The sequence below is a fragment of the Borostomias antarcticus genome (assembly GCF_949987555.1).
Source record: "Borostomias antarcticus genome assembly, chromosome: 22".
In the NCBI taxonomy this organism is placed as follows: domain Eukaryota; kingdom Metazoa; phylum Chordata; class Actinopteri; order Stomiiformes; family Stomiidae; genus Borostomias; species Borostomias antarcticus.
In genome coordinates, this window is record NC_140255.1 from 15,596,438 (window position 1) to 15,618,814 (window position 22,377).

General features: G+C 47.8%; 2 protein-coding genes across 5 annotated transcripts in view; both read left to right on the forward strand.

Moving 5' to 3' along the window:
* Window positions 1-429: 429 nt before the first annotated feature.
* Window positions 430-2,797, forward strand: LOC311324093 (uncharacterized protein). Of its 4 annotated transcripts, none has more exons than XM_084456480.1 (5): window positions 430-711; window positions 927-1,080; window positions 1,401-1,498; window positions 1,746-1,875; window positions 2,057-2,797. In XM_084456480.1, the coding sequence occupies exons 3-5, from the start codon at window positions 1,402-1,404 to the stop codon at window positions 2,331-2,333; spliced, it is 504 nt and encodes a 167-aa protein (XP_084312606.1). In that variant the 5' UTR covers window positions 430-711; window positions 927-1,080; window position 1,401; the 3' UTR covers window positions 2,334-2,797. The 4 variants fall into 4 exon arrangements, with proteins under 4 accessions (XP_084312606.1, XP_084312603.1, XP_084312605.1 ...); XM_084456477.1 differs by having other exon boundaries at window positions 1,383-1,498; window positions 2,057-2,796; XM_084456479.1 differs by having other exon boundaries at window positions 945-1,080; window positions 1,383-1,498; window positions 2,057-2,796.
* Window positions 2,798-3,900: 1,103 nt separating this feature from the next.
* The window catches only part of rnf213b (ring finger protein 213b), a gene marked incomplete at both ends in the record, with an annotated part of 36,129 nt that continues 17,652 nt past the window's right edge, over window positions 3,901-22,377 (forward strand). Inside the window, 24 exons of the mRNA XM_084456124.1 lie at window positions 3,901-4,074; window positions 5,863-6,713; window positions 6,969-7,122; window positions 8,017-8,171; window positions 8,368-8,574; window positions 8,669-8,876; window positions 8,972-9,027; window positions 9,316-9,481; window positions 9,694-9,840; window positions 10,057-10,155; window positions 10,940-11,068; window positions 11,173-11,338; window positions 11,448-11,615; window positions 11,729-11,878; window positions 12,039-12,655; window positions 12,785-12,944; window positions 13,267-13,478; window positions 13,568-13,711; window positions 14,197-14,349; window positions 14,952-16,269; window positions 17,730-17,914; window positions 18,011-18,163; window positions 18,275-22,129; window positions 22,222-22,358. Coding sequence (XP_084312250.1) covers window positions 3,901-4,074; window positions 5,863-6,713; window positions 6,969-7,122; window positions 8,017-8,171; window positions 8,368-8,574; window positions 8,669-8,876; window positions 8,972-9,027; window positions 9,316-9,481; window positions 9,694-9,840; window positions 10,057-10,155; window positions 10,940-11,068; window positions 11,173-11,338; window positions 11,448-11,615; window positions 11,729-11,878; window positions 12,039-12,655; window positions 12,785-12,944; window positions 13,267-13,478; window positions 13,568-13,711; window positions 14,197-14,349; window positions 14,952-16,269; window positions 17,730-17,914; window positions 18,011-18,163; window positions 18,275-22,129; window positions 22,222-22,358 — 9,764 coding nt within the window. The remainder of the gene's footprint in view (window positions 4,075-5,862; window positions 6,714-6,968; window positions 7,123-8,016; window positions 8,172-8,367; window positions 8,575-8,668; window positions 8,877-8,971; window positions 9,028-9,315; window positions 9,482-9,693; window positions 9,841-10,056; window positions 10,156-10,939; window positions 11,069-11,172; window positions 11,339-11,447; window positions 11,616-11,728; window positions 11,879-12,038; window positions 12,656-12,784; window positions 12,945-13,266; window positions 13,479-13,567; window positions 13,712-14,196; window positions 14,350-14,951; window positions 16,270-17,729; window positions 17,915-18,010; window positions 18,164-18,274; window positions 22,130-22,221; window positions 22,359-22,377) is intronic.

The window sequence follows — 22,377 nt, forward strand, 5'->3', positions numbered from 1 at the left end:
GTTCCTGACCACAGTGAGTCTCCCAGGGTAGGACGCATCCACCGGCTTCCCCTGGGTCATTTACTCTGGTGGGCTCTGTCTCTGTGTTTGTAGATTAGTGTTTAATGATTTGAGGTTTTATCTGCTTTGTACTTTGACTGGACCCTCCTTTACATGGTCCAAATAAAGAATGTTATGTTGTAGTATTTAGAACATGCCTGTTAAAGGCCATTATGCAGCTATTTCTACTCTTCACAACCCTATCATTACTGTCAAATTAAATTAATTAAATGCCCAACATGTATGTTGAAATGGCTCTGGGTTGACAGAGGGCTGTTACACCACCATACCTACATCAGGGAGGAGGAACATTCAGAACTTCACACATTGTACTATTGCTCCACCTGTTTTCAATTCAGTGATTTCTGGTCCCTTGTGAAGCAGGCGGTTTTCTCTTCCCTTCAGGAGGGCTGTCTCAAGCGTTTGCATTACGAGGGGTCAGAGTCTCCTGGAGAAGCTGTCGGTAGTCGAGGCTGATCTCCCCAGGGGAGGGGGGCGTCAGACCCAGATGGGAAGCAGGTGAGGAGCAGGAATGCTGGGGGGGGGGTCTGACACTTCTAGTTCCACCTGGACACCGCGAGTGGCTGAACGCTGACCGCTCCTCCCTGGACACGTCCACCTACACCGCTGTCCACCTGTATCCTGTGCTGCTATAGGACAGCTGCCATTGAGGTGAGGGACATCAGGGTTCAGAGAGACCCTGGGAGTGTATGTGTGCCTGACTGAACAACTGAGAGAATGCTGGTGTACCACACTGATGATAACTGATGGATTTCACTAATTCGTTTATTTTGAGCAATTTAGACTTTTGCACTTAACTATCAGTCTCTCTCCCTCTCTCTCTCTCTCTCTCTCTCTCTCTCTCTAATGGGACTGTTGACTTGGAGGACACGCCCCCCTGCTAGCGAGGCCTCCTCAGAGATCATGAGGGAGTTAGTCTGAGGGGCATATAAAATCAGCGTCCCGTCTTCATCTTCACCACTCTGTCCAGTTCTGTGGGATTCAGACTTTCTTCAGAATAAACCACTGGAGCTGGTCCAGGTACTCCTCCTATGTCTATAATACTAAAGTGCCAGTCATTTGGCTTGAACTAAACCTGCTTTAAAATGGTGCTCTTAATGTTATTTTTTATTATTGCATTATTGTTGGGTCTGTTGCTCCTGTCCATGGCGTGCTAGCCTGTTCTCTGTGGTCTGTCCCTGGCGTGCTAGCCTGTTCTCTGTGTTCTGTCCATGGCGTGCTAGCCTGTTCTCTGTGGTCTGTCCCTGGCGTGCTAGCCTGTTCTCTGTGGTCTGTCCATGGCGTGCTAGCCTGTTCTCTGTGGTTTGTCCCTGGCGTGCTAGCCTGTTCTGTGATCCCAGGATGAAGACGGTCCTGGCTCTGATGTGCCTGCTGGCTCTGAATGCCGCGCAGAGGCCACGGACAGCGCAGAACTCAGAGTGGGATTACCGCTCCGAGGGTGAGTCACCTCCAGAATGACAGGACGTGTGTGAGCTTGTTAGTAAAGCTGATCCAATATAATCCAATTATTATATAACATGATGCATCTTTATTGGTCCAGTTATTACAAGGGAAATTTGTCATTTTGCTGTCAATAACCAACCTATCATACAGACACGCACGCAGCCACGATTATTTATGTAAAACATTGTCCACACAGTTTATAGATGTTTTTGTTTTTTGCTTCTATGGCCTTGCCCCTGCAGCAGAGAAAGTGAACACCAGAGGATGCACCAACCTCACACTAGTGTTGGATAACTGGAAGTTTGCCATCATGACCCAAGTCAAAGACCTTCTCCTGAACGACCACAGTACCGTGCTGCCTGACTATGGGAGGTGAGGGCTTGTGAACATGAATGGCTTTTTGACATAACAACCAGTTTGTTGACAAACATTGTACTTTCTCAGTCACAATGAAACAGTGTCTGAGAAAAACAGTCAGCACTATAAAAAAGAAGTACTGTGTTGTACTGTAATGGGCTGTCATTTCCGTGATCTATGACCTCTCGTGCTCCAGGATCCCCCCGTTGTCTGACGCCCTGGGAGACCTCTACAAGGAGTTCAACGCCCTGAAGGAACGTCTCGGGGAGCTCACCAACAGGTTCGAGGGGGTGGAGGCCTTCGTGGATGATGTGAGGGCGGGGAGGAATCCTTCGCCGCCCCGGGCAGAGCCGCGCCCAACCGGGGATGACAACGCCATGCCAGACGGAGAGGGCGCCGCCCGGCCACAGGGACGCAGGAACAGAGTGGTGATCCGAAGAGTCATGAAACCTGAGGGCTCTTCACAGGCCTGAGGTGTCAAAGAGCCGTCCTATCATCCATGGTGGTAGAACACAAACTGTTATTCTTTCACTCAAGACCTTGATACTTAAGCGTTGTACCACAAAAAAAGACAAATCTGTCTCCCACCACTATGGACTAATGGACATAAATTGTAAATATTTTTGTTTTCTTTTGATTCTTTGTTTGCTTCTATCTCACTTTTGGTGTTCTGCTTTTTTGGTAGTGTTATGAACCTTCTCAAGTCTGTTACCCCTAGATGGCGCCATTTCTCTAAGGGATAACGAGAGAGTGAGGGGTTTGGGTTTGGTGTAACAATTTTTACCTAGTAACTTTTATTTTTTATATTTCCAAGAATGTGCATTTGAAGAAGACATTTTACAGAATAAAATCGTTACATCTCTTTTTTTCGTGTGTGTCCTTGCAATGTTTGTATAATAAACTGGGGACTCGTTTAATTAGGAACGCAGATGGAATAAAGATGGAGAATAAGGTCTTACGGTCTGTAAAAATGCTGGAGAATAAAGGTCGGACTATGAATGTACTAACTTATCTGTGAATTCAGATTCGGTTTCTGGTCAGACCATGGGGTTCAGGGCAAACGCAGAGTGAAACGAAACCGAAAGTGTGGACGCGGGGAATTAGGGACTGTCGTACAATTATCAGTGATACTATGATGATGGTTGAAGTCTTTGTATGGTATTAAAAAGGTAACTTGGCAATGATTTACGCAAAAAAAATATTAATACTTGATCTCCTCTAATATAGGAAGGCAACAACTACTTTCATTTTGCAAAATGTCCAGTTTACATCTTAGGAGAAATTACACTTTGCTCGATATTCCCTTACGTTTTGAGAAGGTGGAGTTGAGTTTGCAGGTGCTGACCAGTGATCCAGCATCCGAACCAGTTCAAGATGCAAAGTTTGCAACTTGACATGCCGCTTTGATCGTCACTTGCTGTATTACAAGGACGAAATACGAAAACAAAAAGGTAGGCGTTTTGAAATATGCGTTCAATGTAGCCTAATGATAAGACTAATATAATATTGATTATTAATGACTACATCATATTGAGCTATTCAATTAGAGTGTCAGTCAATAGGCTAGTAGTCTGCGTGTATTTATATATTTAGAGCAAATACACCATCAACATTATACTTATAGGCGCGTAGTCTGTAGACTGTTGTAGCCTAGGCTAGCCTGTAGCTACACATTTCTGTGGAAATAACCGAAAGGCTACAAACTGCAAGATGCAGGATGGAATCTGTCAGGAAACCGAAACTTGGCATGTGAACTTGCTTATGGAAGTCATCTGCTGCAGTTGACTAGGTGTTGCACCATTAAGTGCCCCTCCTAAAAACACGACTGGCACTGTAAAACACAGTGAGCGGTATGGCACAATCATTACAGATTTCCCAATAGTCAGTTTTCGGCTGTTGTTGGCATACTTAACCTCCACTTACACACTTCTTTATTGGATTGTTTATGTTATTCTCTGTCAGAAGTCAGTGATGGGTGCTAAGGTGAATCCCCACACCTACACACATACACAGTGAGGAGGAGGACAAAGGATTCTACTGATGGAGCTGGAATCTGGAGCTGAAGGAGCCCAGCGAGAAGAGGGGCCCCAGCAGGGCCCCAAGGCGCCAACCAGAACCCAGCAGCATGGCACACAGGGCAACAAGGACCAGACAGACATCACTGCCAAGGAGGATGTTTTAGTCAAGAGGCCCAGGACACAAGGAGGGAAACAGGTAACACCACACACCACTTATACATCATGTTCTCATGACTTGTTTATGCAAACCTCACTCTGCAGCATAGCATAGCCTGTCTTTAATTAATTTAAATGTAAATGGTAAATGGACTGCACTTAGATAGCGCCTCTCATTCACCCACTCACACACACACTCATTCACACACCAGTGGCGGCAGCTGCCATGCAAGGCGCTAGCCTGCTCATTGGGAGCAATTTGGAGTTCAGTGTCCTATCCAAGGACACTTCCAACATGTGGACAGGAGGAGCCAGGATTCGAACTACCGCCCCTGCGATCATTGGATGACCTGCTCCACCTCCTGAGCCACTGCCGCCCCAGTGTATGATATCATTATTGGATATACCAGTGCAGTGCCCGTCAAGGCCTGTGGCCATTCTGCACTTAGGAAGGCTATTACTATGCATCATTACATTTATTACTATGTATCATTACATTTTTCTTAAATGCCAAAAAATAATACCCTGGCATCGCCAGTCTGATCTCGCGAGCTCACATTCGATTTCACTCCACAGATCAATCTGGATATCCAACTGTTTTAACGGAATCCACTTGAACAGAAATTTGTTCGTGCCAATCACAACCGTTTATCTAATATGGGGCGAGTTTAATAAGATGAAAGAGCAGAGGAGCGCCATAGAGGCGTTTCTGCTGATTGGTTGTAGGTCTATCCAATTGCGTCCAGAGGCATTTTGATCTACGCCCGTTGGTAACGCCCCTTAGGAATCGGAAAGCAACTGTGAGTTTCCAGGGGGCTCATCGGGTTAAGGCGCGTACCATAAAGGATAGCCCTTACCGCAGCGGCCTGGGTTAGAATCCTGCTCAGGCCCTGTGCTGCATGTCCTCCCCCTTCTCTCTCCCACATTTCCTGTCAGTCTTCACTATCCGATCCCAATAAAGCAGAAATGCCCTAAAAATATCATCCCCAAAAAACGGTTAGTTTCCAGACCCTTCCCATTTTTGCGAATTGGGTCTGGCGAAGCCAGCCTAAAAAATAAAATAAAAAATAGTGTGTGGCGGAGACTAGAGATGTAACGGTGGGAAAAATATCATATCACAATTATACCAAAATTACCAAACTGTGACCAAAATTATCACAGTTATCAGTATTATCGCGGTGTTGTAAAATGTGCTGACATTTTTCTAAAACTACTGATACACACACTGAAATAATTTCACCAAGTTTTATATTGAAAACCACAAATAAAATTAGCAGCACTATACACTTTTTTTTTGCATGAACATTAAAATAGTGCGTCTTGGAGATTGCTAACTTTGGTTGATGCTGGACAGTATTTACAGTGAGTTTTTCAAAGAGCGGAAATCAAACACAGTTTTAATGATAATGTTTTCAGGATTTTATCACGGTTTGTCATTATATCAGTTATTGTGGTCCACCGTTAACTCGGATTAGAAGTATGTTCTACTATGGCACGCAAAACCTGTCTACCAAAGCCTGAAACACGTCTGCACCATCGGTACACGTCTGCACTGTACTGAAAGTCCTGTATCGAAATGGTTCGCTAGGAATACGTTTAGTGTTACAACTCTGCTACTGAATTGGTAATTTAGTCGGCCCAAAAAGTTGAGTATGTCACTGTCTGCTCGGGACTGGTGCCGGTACCCGTGCTAAATATGAACGCTGTCAGGCCGATGGTGTCCGAGGAAAATGAAAACAAGACGGACAGATACAGAGATACAGACAGAGGTTTGCTCATTTATGTGTTGGATGTACCCTTTAGGTGAACTGCTCTTTGTTTTTCTTAGGCGCAGGGGAAAGGAGAGGTGAGCCAGAGTGCTCAAAATGAGAAGAAGAGGAGGAGAAGAAGGAGAAATTACGGGAGAAAAAAGAAAGGAGATGGAGACGACGAAAGCTCGGTGCCATCTCAAAACCCTGTAGAGACGGAGGATATGGAGACCTCAACGAATCAGGCCCAGCAAACTGAGGAGCTGCAGACACATGGGCAGCATGGAGACCAGCAGTCTGAAACCAGTCACTGTCAGCCCAAGAGAGAACCAGCCCAGTCTGAAAGCAGTCACCCTCAGCCCCAGAGAGACCCAGCCCAGCCTGATCCAGCACAGGAACCGCCCGGGGATGTGCGGAGGGTGCAGGCTCAGACTCAGACAAAGAAGCGTAAAGGCAGGACCAGGGGGACGCAAACGGCCATAGTTTCCCAGACTACACAGCAGACACAGACGGAGCCGGCCGACCCTGGTCAGCCAACCCCAGACAAGCTGTCTGAGCAGACACAGCCAATCAAAGACGACAGCACTGACACCACCCAAAACCAGCCAAAACAAGATGGCCACACTGATACTCAGCCAACAACAGGTGAACGTGCACAGAGAGTGACTGGAGCCGGCAGTGCAGGAACAGTACCAGAACCAACCGAGGCGGAAAGCCCAGACTCCAAGGTAGGACAGGAGGGTACATCTTCAGAGGCGGAGGTAAAACCGTCTGGAGAAAACCAAGAAACCGCCACAGCCTGCCAGGCAGACCCAACCATGACTTACGCCAAAGCAGTGACTGGAAAGGAAGCGAAGACTGAGAAGGCTTTGAAGAAAAACCCCAAGAGTGCTGATCAACACGGCGAGGCGTCACGGAGCAGAGAGGGACGGTGAGCTGGCCAGTAACCCGCAGCCCTGTGGCCCATACTACTATACTATACTATACTATACTATACTATACTATACTATACTATACTAGTCTTCTAGTCTTCTGTACATCATTGATCCAATTCACCACAGGCACTTTTTATTGACACAGGTATTTTGTTGTGCTTGGCATTGATTGGGCCTACAGGAACGAGGCATTTTGTGTTTATATTACAGGTACATACTGTATACTGTATATATCTCTTCCTCCTCAACAGAGAGCGATCCCCCATGAGAGGACCACCTGCGGTGCCCATTTTCACCTTCCACATCTACGCCGTGCTGGACAAAAAGTTCAAGTTCAACCAAAACCGTGACAAACTGTTGCTACGTTTTGAAGATGGATTTTCAATCCTTGAACTGACTCATTTTGTGTGAGTGCTAATAATGTTCTTCCTGGGTTTATTATTAGTGATGCCACACTTATCGGAAAACTGTCTGTTGATTAGGGTCTAATGACGACTTAAAATGGCCAGCACTTTTTTTTTCCTTTTTATTTATATTGTGATTTCTTTAAATTAAATGCTATATAGAAATGTGTCATAACATACTATCCCGTACCATAGCACAATTATTGTAAATACATCTGATCTTGTTCAGTATAAACTACTTTTGAATTTGAATTTTGAATTTAAATTTTCTCAGTGGAGTACATCAGCAGGGCTATCTGATTGAAGGATTCCTCTCAGTGGAGGAAACCATGATTATCAGAGGACAGAAGTTGTTATACCAATATGCAGTCCAGAAAGGAAAAGACACCACTATGGAGGTAGCCACAAGGGACATTTACATTCCCTTTCAGCCACCAGTCAAAGGTAAATAATAAAAGTACTGAAAATACTTTTACAATAGATTGGCAAAACGTTTTTTTATAACATTTATTCTGCTTGTTTTCAGAGTTGCACATCTTTGAGGGTCACATTCATTGCCGAGAATCACGTTGGTCCCTCCAAAGTTGGATTGACATCATCAAATCAAAAGACAAGATGTGGTGTGATGCCTGGCAGACCTCTGGCCAGGTGCTGCGGGACCACATTCTGAAAAAGTGGGTTCCATCTGAACCTGAAAGCACACAGAGACTCTGTGAGCTCCTGCGTGATTTTCACATGTGGTTTGCATCCGCTGAGCAACGGGTGCACTTCCCAGGAAATTTCAAGCTACCATTAGTGAAGGTGGGTACAACCACTGTAGGACTGACTGCTCAATCCTTGGCCACACAGTTATTAGTTATTGAGAGACATGATGGTTATCTTTCTTGGCGTCTAGGTGCCGGAGTTGATTTCAGAGGGTCTGATAGAGCTCCTGCATGAAGAGTCTCAGGGAAAGTCAACAGTGAACAACCCACTCGTCTTTGGTCTTTCTGTGTTCATGGTCTGCATAAGTTGCAAAATAGAACTTGGAATGAAGGGCTGGGCAACGCTGTGCTCCATAGTGTCCTCACGCACTGCGATTGACCTCACGAACATTGGGGAAATGAAAAATGTCCTCCCCTATGCACAAAAGTTAGTAATTGGAGTTGTATTTACCTTTGTGATTCAAACATTCAATAGAGCTACTGTATAATACTGCTGCTCAAATGTGTAATCTGTATTCAGATATGTTTCTATCTCTCCACAGTCTGGTGATTGGTTTGGTAAACTACTGTTCACAGAAGCTCATTCCAGAGCTTCCACTGCTCGTTCCTCTACTGCACATGCTCAGACAGCCTAGTGCAGACGCTGGCAGACTCGGCCCATCTGTGGAGGAGGACAACTGGTCAGGGTTGGACAAGGTCCAATTCAGCGTCTTCAGGGAGGCGATACAAAGATATCCTGACAAAAGAAGGTACGCTGCACTCATACTGTAGCATACAATGCCATCCTTCAAAATGAGTAGAACGATGGACCACTTCACATTCATCTGTGTGTCTTTTTTATAGAACGATGATGAGTCTGATTAAGAACCAGCTCTCGTGGGCTGAAGAGATGCCTCTGGTACTGGTGAGCTGGCTGTCCCTGGTGGCGCTGGAAGACGTCGCAGAGTTCTCCGCTGTGACAGGAAGTCCTCCCGAGTACCTGATTCAGACCCTGCTGTATCGGCACCGTGCGTACGTGGCGGACAGTAGCAGAGAAAAGCAGATTATTGAGGTATGTTACAGATGAAGGATGTCTACGTCATTCAGAGTCAGTGCTATGGTTGCGTTCTGAGTATCTGTGACATCATCGACCATCTCCACATGCAGGCTACAGAGAGCGTCCTGAGCCATGTACTGGAGAAAATTGAGAAAGAAAAGGAGAGGTAATGAAATCTTTAAATCTAGGGTTGCATAATTCTGGGAATATTCACAAACTCTAATGGGAATTTATGGGAATTAACGGGAATAAACTGGAAATGTATGGGAATTAACAGGACTAAATTCTGTTTTCCAGTTTATTTCTGTTAATTCCAATTAATTCCAATTAATTCCCATTAATTCCCACGGGATGTTTGTGAATATTCCAGAATTTTGCAACCCTTATTGTGTATGGTTGATTTTAAGTGTACTGTGCATCATGGTAGTGTGTGTGGTGTGTGTTTTGTTTGTAGAATAATGGGTTCTAGGTGTGTGGAGGCTATCCTCACGAGCAGCATCAGTGTTCTGAAGAGCACTTGCCAGCTGGTGCGACTGGTCCCGTTCTACAACACAGTGGTACTAGCCTTCCAGCTGGTGCTGAGAGTGGCTGAAATTCACCATGCCGTGCTGGCAAGAGAGGTATAGTTCTACTGTCCTGATTCTCCTCTCTCTAGCTCTTTAGTTGTGTCTCGTACTGCGTCTCGTACTCGTACTTGACCCTAAATGCGTGTGTGTGTGTGTGTGTGTTACCATGTGTCGCCCATTGCACGTGTGTGTTGGAGTGTGCTGTATGACAAAGAAAGACTTCTTCTTCCTCTACTCTAATTGTTTGTATTCGTCCGCCATCTCAGGGCACTGAGGAGAAGAGTCATGAGCACGTCCAGCTCTTTGATAGGCTGAGAGATGCACAGCTAAGCATCAGCGAGTGGAGAGACAGACTACTTCACAACCCCCTTCTGAGGCAGTCCAAATCACTCACTTACCCCAAGGAAATCAAGGTAGAAATCACACACAAGTACATACAGTACAAGCAACGCTATGATTGGTCTGAGTGAATGCTCACTTTCTCCTACAGTAACCTGTACTGTATGTAACCCATAGACTTAATTCAGATCAATTCATACGATTTACCTCATACTACAAACATGAATACATCGATTTACACATTGTAAAGCCTGTTATAGAACCTGACCCTTGTTGTGTTGGTACTGTAGATGTGGGATGCGTTGCTGCGTGTGGAGTGCTCGGTACCGGGTTTGTCCGCCCAGTGGACGTCCAGTCTGGAGAAAGACCTGAGGAGGAGGATCTCTGAGGTGCGTATGATGCACACACTAGAGGTCTTCTCGGGTCTAAAATGTGGACCCGAAACCGAGATGGACCGAGACATTCGTTCCGAGATCCGACTAAATCCCATCATTCTTTAAAATATGTATACCGGACCCGATTTTGTCCGAGAGCAGGAGTAGGACAGAGACCCGAGTCGGATCGGGTATTTTACGGATCCGACAGGTAGTAGTAGCAAGTAGCAGTAGCATTAATCGCTTAGGTTCTCACGGCTGTTGGCATGCATGCTGTTGCATCACAGTTGGATAGAATTGTGATTTATCCTCTCAATCTCGACAGGATCAATCGCTGTTTTGTCAGGCTGTGATGTGGCAGCATGGAAATGAAACGGCCATAAATAAATAAGGCTACACAAAGCTGCCGCTAGGTTTGACCTCTTTATATTCATTTTCTTTCAGCTTATTTTTCACAAGGTAGCCTGCTGTGGCTGCCGTGTCTCCGCTCGCGTCACGCCCGCGGTCTCACTTCGCGTCATGCGTTTCTCTCGGGTAGCTATTACGCATAATGATAAACAGACCCGGGACCCGAGGTAGTAGAATCGGATCCACCTGAACCCAATTGACCATAATAAAAACGTGGAAATGTGTTCAGGTCCTCTCGGATTTAATCCGATCTCTGAAGACCTCTAACACACACACACACACATATACACACACACACACATATACACACACACACACACACATATACACACATCACCTGGACACCGGTTCCCTCTCTTCTCTAGACAAGATGTTCCCTTTTCCTCCACAGGGCAGTGATGTGGACAGGGTGGTTGTGCGCTGCCTGGAGGCGTCGGTGGACACGGCCAGGACGAGCCACGAGCTCCTGCAGACCTGCTTCCAGGACCTGTGTCAGACCGCCATCGAGAACATCTGCAGGGTAAACGTCTCGTTGAAGAGGTTCGGATGAACCGACAGGTAGACCGTGTGAGTGACAGTGACAGAATGTGACGCTGACGGTGTCGAGCGATGGCTTGTTTTCAGGCCAGGAAAGAGGGCGACCTGATGCGGACGCTTTCCGGCCTTTCGATGGAGCTCCCCTCCGCGGTCCTGTCCTCCGTCGTGGTTTGTTCTGCGGCGGGGTTCGAACGCGGCTCTGTGGACCTGCTGCTGGACCCCCAGTCTGCCCTCACCCACCTTCTATCCCAAGGTGCACCACTGCATTTGTCATTGCCATGTTGTCTATAGCGATCAGTGGATCCCGTGTGTCCATACTGTACCTAAGGAAGCTGTTTCATGGACGGGTGATTTTGTCGCAGGAGACTGGAAGGACATCCAGCTGGACGGGGAAGCTGGTCAGGTGATCAGGGACGGCCAGAGTGCCCTGGGCCACCTGGTGGCAGCTTTGTGTCAGGGACACGTGCCCCTGGGACACCTGCAGGCCACGCTGAAACACAGAGAACAGTTTAAAAAGCTCTTCCGCCAGTGTACGCGCCCCCACACAACAACACTAGTCGCATGGATCAAAGGACAAGTGGTTTTGCCATGGAGAAATATCACAGATATTCTAAGTGTATGTTGTCGGTCGTGTGTGTTATAGATAAGAGACAGACGAAGGTGGAGGGCCTTCCTGCTGACGCTGAGGGACTCCTGGCCCAGAGAGAGGCAGACCTGTTGGCCTTCACGCAGCAGAAAGAGCACATGAACACCCTGATCAACATGATGAAGAAGGTGTCGGAAAGCATCACAGGTGAGGTCAGCTGGCGGAACAGTAGCCATGTTGTAGCTTTGATCTGCCACGGTCCTTTTCCTGGTCAGTCAGGGTAGCGGTAATGTGTCTTTGACGTTGTCCTGTCATAGCGTGTGCAGTGATCTAGAACGAGTCCGTTGGATTGTGAATTTCTTCCCAGCTCCGGAGATCTCCGCCCTCGAGGAGCGGCACCGCGCAGACCTTCGCTCGGTGAGCCTGGACGAGCTGCTGGTGGTGCAAACCGGCGGCGCGGAGGCGGCGTCCCGGGGGCCGGTTCTGTGGTACGGCGGCGCCGGCAGGGAGGTCCCTGCCATGGCCCGGGAGATGCACGAACTCCGCAGCAGCAGCCTGCTGCTCTCCGCCTGGGCGGCCGGGGCCGCGGAGCTGGCGGCCGGGGAAAACATCGGCCCCGCGCCCGTAGCCGTCGCCTTATCACAGGTCTACTGTTGGATCTGGGAGCCCTGCCTTAGGGGCTTCTGTCAGCTGGGCTTCAGGATCGCCACGGCGTCCGTCCGGCTGGAGGAGCTGGACGAGGCCCTGGAGGCTGCGGAGGACCAGGGGGACGGGGTGCAGGTAGAGAGGGAGCTAAGGCTGATGGCGGAGAGGCTGCGCGGGTACGAGGGGCTGGCGCCGGGCTGGGTGGCGGCCAGACTACGTCAGATTCAGGACTACCGTCAGCTCCACCACGCTGCCGCCTCCGCCAGCGCACTTCTCAAAATCGCTGCTCAGCTGCAGCTGGGGGGAGACTTCAGCGAGATCCGCAGCCTCACCCAACTGGTAATATACTGTAAATACTGTTTCACTGATGTTTCATTGAATGGTTTTGATTGCATGAAAGATTAAAAAGGAAACTTTATAATCTGGTGTTTATGTAATTATCTTTTTTCTTTTGCAATTGATGTACAGAAAGACCGCTCGTTCAAGCAGAGGGCCCTGGGGTCGCTCACCGATGACCTCATCCACGCCAAGCATCAGCTGTCCACGGTTACCCAGAAGGACACTGCGTGTCTGGAGGTGTTCCTGGAGAGCCAGGCTCTGACCAGCTGGGTCAAGGACAACCTCAAAGGTCAGCCATCTTCCATACCGCTCCAGCTACTGTCCTACCATGTGATGGCAGTTGTACATTTGTAATGGATCTACATTTTATTGTAGCGTTTCCTGAAAGCCATTGTCAAAACTAATTAAAACCGTGCCTTTGCTCCGCCCCCGCATGCCTTATGGCTCTGGTAATTCGTTACAGCCATTTGTTTGCAAACAAATCTCTTACTGCCATCTAGCAGAATTTATTGGTAAAATGAAACCACTGATCGCAGCTTTAAGTGGCATTTTATTGTATGGTTTTCTTAAGTGGCATGTCCATTCAGTCTGCTTTTTTATATATTTGGCAGATTTGAGCGACGTGAAAGTCTTCGTGGACTTGGCCTCAGCCGGGGAGAATGACGCCGACATAGACAGAGTGGCCTGCTTCTATGATGCGGTGATGGGCTATAGCCCCCTACTCTACTCCCTCTCCCATGACGCTGGCTTCAACAAGTTCATGACCTGCGCCCGGCTGGTCTGGGACACCCTGCGGAGAGATGAGAAACTCCCTGACAAACTGGTGACCTCCGTCTCCGAACGTTTATTGAATTCACAGCTGTTATTTCTCTGGAGGGGTTGACACTGAAACGCTGGTGTTTGTACCTGCAGAGGGACTCGGCTCGTTGGCTGGACTGGCTGAAGGAGCTTCGTCAGACCCACGGTTCGGTGGAGCTGTCCTCTTTCTCCCTGGCATCTGCCATCAACGCCGGCGGGGTGTACCATGTACGCTGGCCGGAGAGAGACAAGGAGAAGGTGGGTGGACACGGTCTCATATCAGCACACGCCTGCAGCCAACCAGTCTTAATACTCTCTGTATGTGGTCCTGTGTACACTGTGTCTTCATCTGTTTCCTTTTGAGTAGTTAGCTACGTACGGTGTGTATCTGCTGTGAGACATTTCCAAGCGTTGCATTTCTGATATAGCCATTTCTGTCATAGCTCCATAGAGAATCGTTTGGGCCCGGTCAAAGAATGACCGGGCTAATCAGTGTTCTATGAGGAAATACTAACAGCTATGCTGGGCGGGTTTAGGTGTGACGACAGTTAGGAGCGATTGAGGTTAGCGTGCGACAGATGGTGATAGACAAATGGTTCATCCAATCACCTGCCAAGATCTTTTAAAGTGCCAGCCCTTTACCAAACAGTTTCCAATGGAGAATTCCCAGATGGTTGTGTGAAACTAACCATCTGACGCGCCAGATTACGTATCCAGTGCAATGAACCTGTCTTTGTTTGCAGAGATGTCTGCAGAGCGTCCTGAGGGTCCGAGTGGAGAAGGACAGGGGATATAAAGACTACAGCCTTGAGGAACTACTGGAGCTGCAGAACAAGTTAATGCTGATGTCATCTAAAGGGGAGCATGGCAAGGAGCAGGTCAACAGATTCACTCAGGTCTGTTGGCTTTATCCTTTCAGTTTGCTAATTATTTATTGGGCTTTATTGTGTGATAGAGTTGAGTTGCTTTTATTATCATTCAACCACATACAGGTACACAATGCAACATCTAACACAACAATTACACGACAGTTAGAACAGTGCAACATATACGACAACATTTAGGTCACACATAGGTCACTTAAATATTATGTTATGGATTACAGGGATAGCTAACACATAATGGCCTACAGTACCACGTAGGCAACATCTCTGTAACTATCTTCTCTACTGAGTCATGTCTCTAAGTATTTAAGTATTATATCAGTATATAAGTGTTTATCCCATGTTTAGTGCTCTTATGTTCCTAGCCAATAGATTTAAATATCTTCCAGGAGCTTGCTCGATCGTCTTGTTGGTAGAGGTCAGGGAAGAATTTTTACAGCTCACCGTTTTCAGACTCTGTGGCTGTTTTTTTGCTTCCCTCTGGAAAATGTAAGGGCAGGATCTATGATTTGATTTGAGTCTGGGGGGTTTTCTTACCATTTACTGTTCAGACTTACTTGCAACATGACATTACTGATTCATTTTCTGTTTCTATCTCTTATATTTCCCCAAAGATGTTTGAAGGGATCCAGAGACTGGGCAACATCCTTCTCCGGATGCAGTCTTCGGGCAATATGCTTTTCCAGGAGTGGCGTGCTGAGCTCCAGTGCAGCCCAGAGAAGCAGCCGTGCATCCGGGGGACCTTCGGCGCTCTGCGGGGGAGAGAGACGACGTGCCACGGGGAGGTGACGGAGCAGCTGCAGGGACTGTGTCGCTCCATGGAGGCCTGCCACGAGGAATGGTGCGCCCTCCTCCGCGACAAGCGCTCCGAGTTCCACACCCTGAACCACTTCACCTCAGAGCAGGTGGTCTACCTGTGCCACTGGGTAGCAACGTGCGCTAGGCAGGCCTCGGTTCCTCAGCAGGTGTGGCACCTGCTGTCTCCCATCAAGCCTGCGTGCACAATGAACGATGTCATAGAGGCCCTGGCCAAAATAACAGAGGTGTCTTCAGAGTCTCCCACTCAAACTGATGGCAAGGAATATTATGAGGAGCCTTTCAGAAGCGATGATGAAGATGTTGAGGAACTGATCGAATTGTCCTCAGACAGTGACAGAGATGAGATGGACAAACTCTCCTCAGACGGTGACAGAGACGAGGAGATGGACAATGTTGTTGATGTCTCAGCTGTGGCCCAGAGTGATACCATGGAGGAGGACGCTGAGGATAGTGTGGAGGACCTGTGGAGGCGTTTTAAGGAGGACATGCCAAGATACCTCATCCAGCATCTGGACATTGCCACCCTGGCACGCTTCCTCTCATGCCTCTCAGATATGAACCAGCAGCACGTGAGACGGAAGCTGCCACCCGTGCTCCAAGAGGGCAAACCCAACCTGGTCCTCTGTCCGGCTGCAGAAGTGTTCAGCACCACTCTGTCCTTTTACATGGAGAGCCCAGAGCAGCCGATGCCATCCACGGATGAGGTCCTGGTTTGCAGAGAGGAGACGACGGATGAGCAGGTGGAGATCTTCCTCCGTCGAGCTCTGGGACGAGGCGCCAGAGGCAGTCAGCAAAGGATCTACACGCTGGTCGACCCTGGCCTACTGAGCTACGATGTAAGCGTGGCTCTTGGGGAGCTCTTCGAAGCCCTGGAGAGAACAGCGGGACCCCACTACCGCCTGGTGCTGGTCAGCCCTGTCATGAACCAGCACAAGTACGTCCCCTCCTTCTTCAGCAACCACAAAGTGCAGGCAGGAGTGGGCCTGATCGCTGAGAACGCCAAGAAATATCTGCGTCACCACTTCACTGTGCCGTCCCTACACAGCCCGGCCTCACTCATGTATCCAGAAAACCTGTCCGTCTGCATGGTATCATCTGCCCGCCCCGCAGTTGGTAAGGGAAACTCGTTTGGGATTCTAGTGAATACTAGGGATGGGTCTCGTTAATTTTTATCGATACTGATACCATTATTGAGACAGCTTAACGATGCAAGTCTTTATTGATCCCACTATCGATACCCTATTTTTCTACTATTTGATGGAAAGACAAGACAACTATACATTATTAAAAGAACCGAATTGGTATTGTTTTATTTGGGATTGTGACACTACTGATGCACAGGGCATGACATGAAAAGACAAAAAATAAATTATACTGCATATAAATGAAATAAAGTAGGCTATAGGCTATGCTTTAGGCTACATAACAACATAACATTTTGATGGTTTCAGCACATTGAGGTTGCTTTCAAATGGCTTTATAAATATAAACCTAATGAGTATAACTCATCACTATGCCCTCCAAATGTTCTTCTATCAGAAAGAAGGCAAACCTATGCCATGGTTTGACAAACCTAAGGCAAACCTATGCCAACCGATTGCTAGGCTACTAACGCCCATCCATTGGTTGTGACGAGCACTGCAGCTTGCTAACGTTAACCAGCTACATAGTGCTATAGCATTGTACATGCAAGTGCTATGCTATACACTATTCATAGTCAACGCAAGCTACGCTGTCGCCAGCTACGCAAGGCTACGCAAAGGTGACGTTGACGCGTCCTTGCATAGAAACGTGTCATGCCAAAAATTTTAACTTTACGCGAGCGCAAGTGCTATTTCGCTCGCTCAGAGAGTGTACCAAAATACTTGCGTAGAGCCCGCGTTCACAGCCGCGTCAGCGTAGCTTGCGTAGAGTATGAATCAGGCCTTAGGCTGAGTGCACACTGCAGATTTTTATGTAGCGGATAAGTTACCCAGAGCGGATTTTGTGTTGAAAAAAAGATGCGGCTTTCGCAAAGCGTATTTTGTTTCCATAACAACATTCTTGACTCTACCCAAGTTCGATACATTGTACCTTACGTTTTATCTTGTAACCAACCATTACATTAATTACTTGCACTTCGCAACTTTTTGGCTTTTACTGTCATGTCAAAAAGTAGAAAGATTGCTCTTCTCCTTACAGGTTGCATTTCGCCTCCTCCTTTTCTTTCACTTTTGTGAAATGTAACCACGCCTTAGATCGCTTTGTGCGCTCAGCCATTCTCTCCGCCAAAATGAGAAATAAAGCGGTGCGGGAGGCCATTGTATCTTTTTTTATTTAAACGGCGGATGGATGGAAATGACGTGACTCGTCTCACAAGATTTAAAATTGACATTACGTTATCATAGGACGTGCTAGTCTCGATAGCAGAATCGATAAGCTTGGGTCTGCCTTTTTAACGAGTTTAGTCTTAATAGAACCGGTTTTCGAGACCCATCCCTAGTGAATACTGTTATGTGCATTTTTCTTCATGATACTTCGTATAGAATAGTATTGATATTATCTCACTACATTTCTTTCTTTCCATATCGTAGGTAAATCCCTTTATGTGGACCGCCTGTTTGAGAGATTCCAGCAGATAGCTCCCAAGGCCCAGCATATTAGGATTCGACTGATAGAGCCATGCGTTGACCTGGACTCCTTCATACAGACTGTATCAGGCAGACTGTCTCCTTTGAGAGAACAGGACCCAGTGCTGCTCCACATCGACACTGCCGCAGTAGGTCTACTGCAGGGTCCTTCTTTCCTGCTATCAAAGTTTGAGCTCTATGGCATAAGGAATGATTGATATCCATTTAATTTTGTTGATTTTCAGGTACATTCTGGTCTTGAGGAGTTCCTGTTTCACCTGCTGGTGCTGGGCTGTTTGAATGACAGCCATGGAACTCTGTGGAGGAGGAACACAGGTCACTTGATTGCTGTCGAGGTTCTGAGACCTATCCTTCAGAACCAATCACAGATGAAGGAGGTAGATCCTTTTATTCCCTCCTTCCCATAAAACCCCACTTGAATGATTTATTCAATTCTTAAACACAATTCTTGAATAAAATGTTTTTTTCCATTGTATTTGTCCTCACAGATGAGAGTTGGACTTCTTGACATTCTACCTACCATCCAATGCAGACCACCAATGGAGGTCAAAAGGCTTTTGCTGACCAACCGTGCCAAAATGACAAGTAGGCCTAGTTTAGAACCATTGATGGACATGCAGGAATTTGCCAGTGAAGGGATTCAGAGACCCTATCAGTTCCTAAAGCGCTTCAACAGGAATGAGAACCTTGATCAGTTTAAGTACCATGAAGGATCCAGAGAGGGGGATTCCATTGACTGTCTGCACCACCTTCTTGCCAACTGTGGACTTACAGATCCTTCATGGGCCGAGCTGAAGAACTTCACTTGGTTCCTCAACTTGCAGCTGAAAGATTGTGAGAATTCAATATTCTGTGACCCAGACTTCCTTGCCGACCAGCTGCCGGGCTTCAAAGACTTCATCGTGAGATTCATGATTGTGATGGCACGGGATTTTGCATCCCCATCGCTGGACACCTCTGACCAAAGTCCTACCCTTCTCACGGGAGACAACCCAGATGATGACCTTCTGGCCCGCCTGACTATTCGTAAGCGCTGGGAATGTGAGTCTCATCCGTACATCTTCTTCAATGCAGACAGATTCTCCATGTCTTTCCTGGGCTTTCACGTGAAGAAGAGGGGAAACACTTTAGACGCAGTTGATCCCCAGAGCAACCGGATGCTGATGGGAAATGTGATGACATCCAAACTTTTCGAAGGCCTTGAGCGGCAAAAGATATCTCTCACAGAGAACTTTGACCTGTTGCCCCGAACAGAGAAGATCAAGAGAATCTCACGTGTGGTTGGTGCCAAGAGGGGGATTGTGATGGGGGAATTTGATCCGGACCCTACCTACGAGCTCACTGCGGATAATGTGATGAAGATGTTGGCCATTCACATGAGATTCCGATGCGGGATTCCGGTCATCATCATGGGTGAAACCGGCTGTGGGAAGACCAGGCTGGTCCGCTTCCTCTGCGATCTGCAGAGAGAGGGAAGAGAGGTCGAAAACATGAAGCTGGTCAAGGTGCACGGAGGAACCACTGCTGAGATGATCTACAGGAGGGTGAGGGAGGCAGAGACGCAGGCTGAGAGGAACTACAGAACACACAAACTGGACACAGTTTTGTTCTTTGACGAGGCCAACACCACAGAATCCATCTTTGCAATCAAAGAGGTCTTGTGCGACAGGACCGTGCAAGGACATCCTCTGAAGGCAAACACCGGCTTGAAAATAATCGCTGCCTGCAATCCTTATCGGAGACATTCCCTTGAGATGGTGGAGCGTTTGGAACGTGCCGGGTTAGGATACAGAGTAAAGGCAGAGGAAACAGTTGACCGTCTCGGCAAAGTCCCCTTGAGGCAACTCGTCTACAGAGTTCATCCACTACCTCCAAGCATGGCTCCTTTAGTGTGGGACTTTGGGCAGCTGAGCGATGCAACAGAGCTCTCCTACATCAGACAGATAGTTCAGAGGAAAGCAGAGGATCACGGTTTACCTGCAGCATGCGACAAGGGAATTTCAAAGGTTCTTGCGACCTCTCAGGGCTACATGCGCAACAGAAAGAACGAGTGCAGCTTTGTGAGTCTCAGAGACGTGGAGAGGTCTATGAAGGTGCTGGCGTGGTTTTACCTCCTCAGTGACCACATCCCTGGTTTCAGTGAGCTCACCAGCATTCAGAAGACATGGAAGTGTTTGGCACTTGCAGTGGGCGTGTGCTACTACCCATCTCTTGTTTCAAAGGGGGAGTATCTATCAGTTATTAGTGAGCACTTTCCAGATCCGCTTAACTCTGCAGACTCACTAGAGCGTGAGATTTCGTCATGTCAAGACTTGTTCCTCCAGAACATTGAGACGAGGGAGACAGTAGCCAAGAACATAGCCCTCAAAGAGAATGTGTTCCTCATGGTTGTATGTATTGAGCTCAAGATCCCACTCTTCCTAGTTGGCAAGCCAGGGAGCTCCAAGTCCCTCGCCAAGACTGTGGTTGATGAAGCCATGAAGGGACATAGATCCCACTGCAGCCTGTTCCGGCGGTTCAAGCAGGTTCACATGGTCTCTTTCCAGTGCAGTCCTCACTCCAGTCCTGAAGGCATCATCGGGACCTTTCGGAATTGCGCCCGTTTCCAGAAGGACCAGAACATGGACGAGTATGTGTCTGTGGTGGTACTTGATGAAATAGGACTTGCAGAGGACTCCCCACAGATGCCATTGAAGACCCTTCATCCCCTGTTGGAGGACGGCTGCATTGACGAGGACAGACCAGATCCACACATGAAGGTTGGATTTGTTGGTATCTCAAACTGGGCCCTTGACCCAGCAAAGATGAACAGAGGGATTTTTGTGTCCAGATGGGATCCCAGTGAGAATGAGCTAGTGGAAACAGCAAAAGGCATCTGCTCATCCTCCAAACCCATTCTTTTGAAAATCAAACATCTCTTCCCACAGTTGGCAAAGGCTTTCTTGGAGATTTGCCTTCAGACAGCAAAAAATCAGTTCTTTGGTCTCCGAGATTATTACAGCTTGGTGAAAATGCTTTTTGGCACTGTCAGATCTTCTCAACAAGAGCCAAATGACAGCCAGCTCGCAGAGGCCATCTTGCGCAACTTCAGTGGACAGCCGGAAGGATTTGATCCTCTCATTTTCTTCAAAGAAGTCTTCCATAACCTCAGAGAGGTTCCCACACCAAACACTCTACAAATGGTAGAACAGAATCTTGACTGCAACAGCAACCAAGAGTGCAGGTACCTTCTTTTGCTGACCACCAACAATGCAGCCCTCCATATCCTGCAGCAAAGAGTCTTTACCAAGGGAGAATACACATCCCCTGAGATTGTGTTTGGCTCAGGCTTTCCCAAGGACCAGGAATATGCCCAAGTCTGCAGAAATGTCAACCGGGTGAAAACCTGCATGGAAACAGGTCGAACTGTTATCCTCTTGAACCTGCAGAACCTTTACGAGAGCCTGTATGATGCCTTAAACCAGTACTATGTTTACTACAGTGGACAGCGGTATGTGGATCTGGGGCTTGGTTCCCACAGAGTTAAGTGTCGCGTCCACAAGGACTTCAGGCTGGTGGTCGTGGAGGACCAGAAGAAGGTCTACGAACAGTTCCCTGTGCCTCTCATCAACAGACTGGAGAAGCACCGTGTGGACCGGAGCACAGACCTGACGCCCTGGCAGTGCAGGGTCCTGGCCAGACTCAAGGAGTGGACACAGGAGGTCTCAGCTGGGGCCTCCGCTGAATTCCAGCTCTCCGATGTGTTTGTTGGCTTCCATGGGGATGCCTGCGCGAGCGCTCTCTTGCAGGCACTGGAGAGGAGAGAGCAACGAAGGGGAAATGAAGACACGGGGGAGCAGCGGGAGGGAGCACAGGTCAAACCTGTGGAAGAGGTCAAAGCAGCTGAGGTTGCCGCCAACAGACAGGAAGACATGCGGGATCCATGTGGTATGGATGTGGACGTCGATGAGGAGGAGCAGAGGAACTTGTTAGCAGAAAAGGTTGAGGAGATGGAGATTTTGGAGGCTGAAGACGAGGTCACTATTGGGGAACATACATCTACAGGCAAAGGAGGAGATGACAACGCCATTGAAATGGATGTGGAAAAAGATGAGATGGAGGTTGAAACCACCGATAAGTACACCGACAACGATAAGGAAGAGGAGGTCTTTACTTTAGCCAAGGGTTTCCTGTTGAACTGTGCCACGCCAGACTCAGTGCTGAGGCTTAAGTACACAGACCTAGGGAATCAGGAGAAAGAGAGACTTCAGAAGATGTACTTCCATCACCAGCATCATCGCTCTCTCCGAGATTTCATGGAGGGCCACTTGAGCAGTGTTCAGGGTTCCAGCAGGTTTGTAGAGGTAAGAAACACACCTCAACTCTCTCTTTTACAACTAATTTATTTATCATATTTGTTTTCCTCTACTTAACTGTGGGTCTGTGTCTTTATAAGGTCACTACATTCTCCAGCTTGCTTACCAAATCTGATGTGAGAGTGGTGGCTGATGCACTGGGCTTGGACAACCAAAGAATCCTCCTGGTTTCCCTCCACCAGTTCGACACGGAACTCTCCTTCTGCAGCAAGATCGAGTCAGTACTTTTCCTGGTA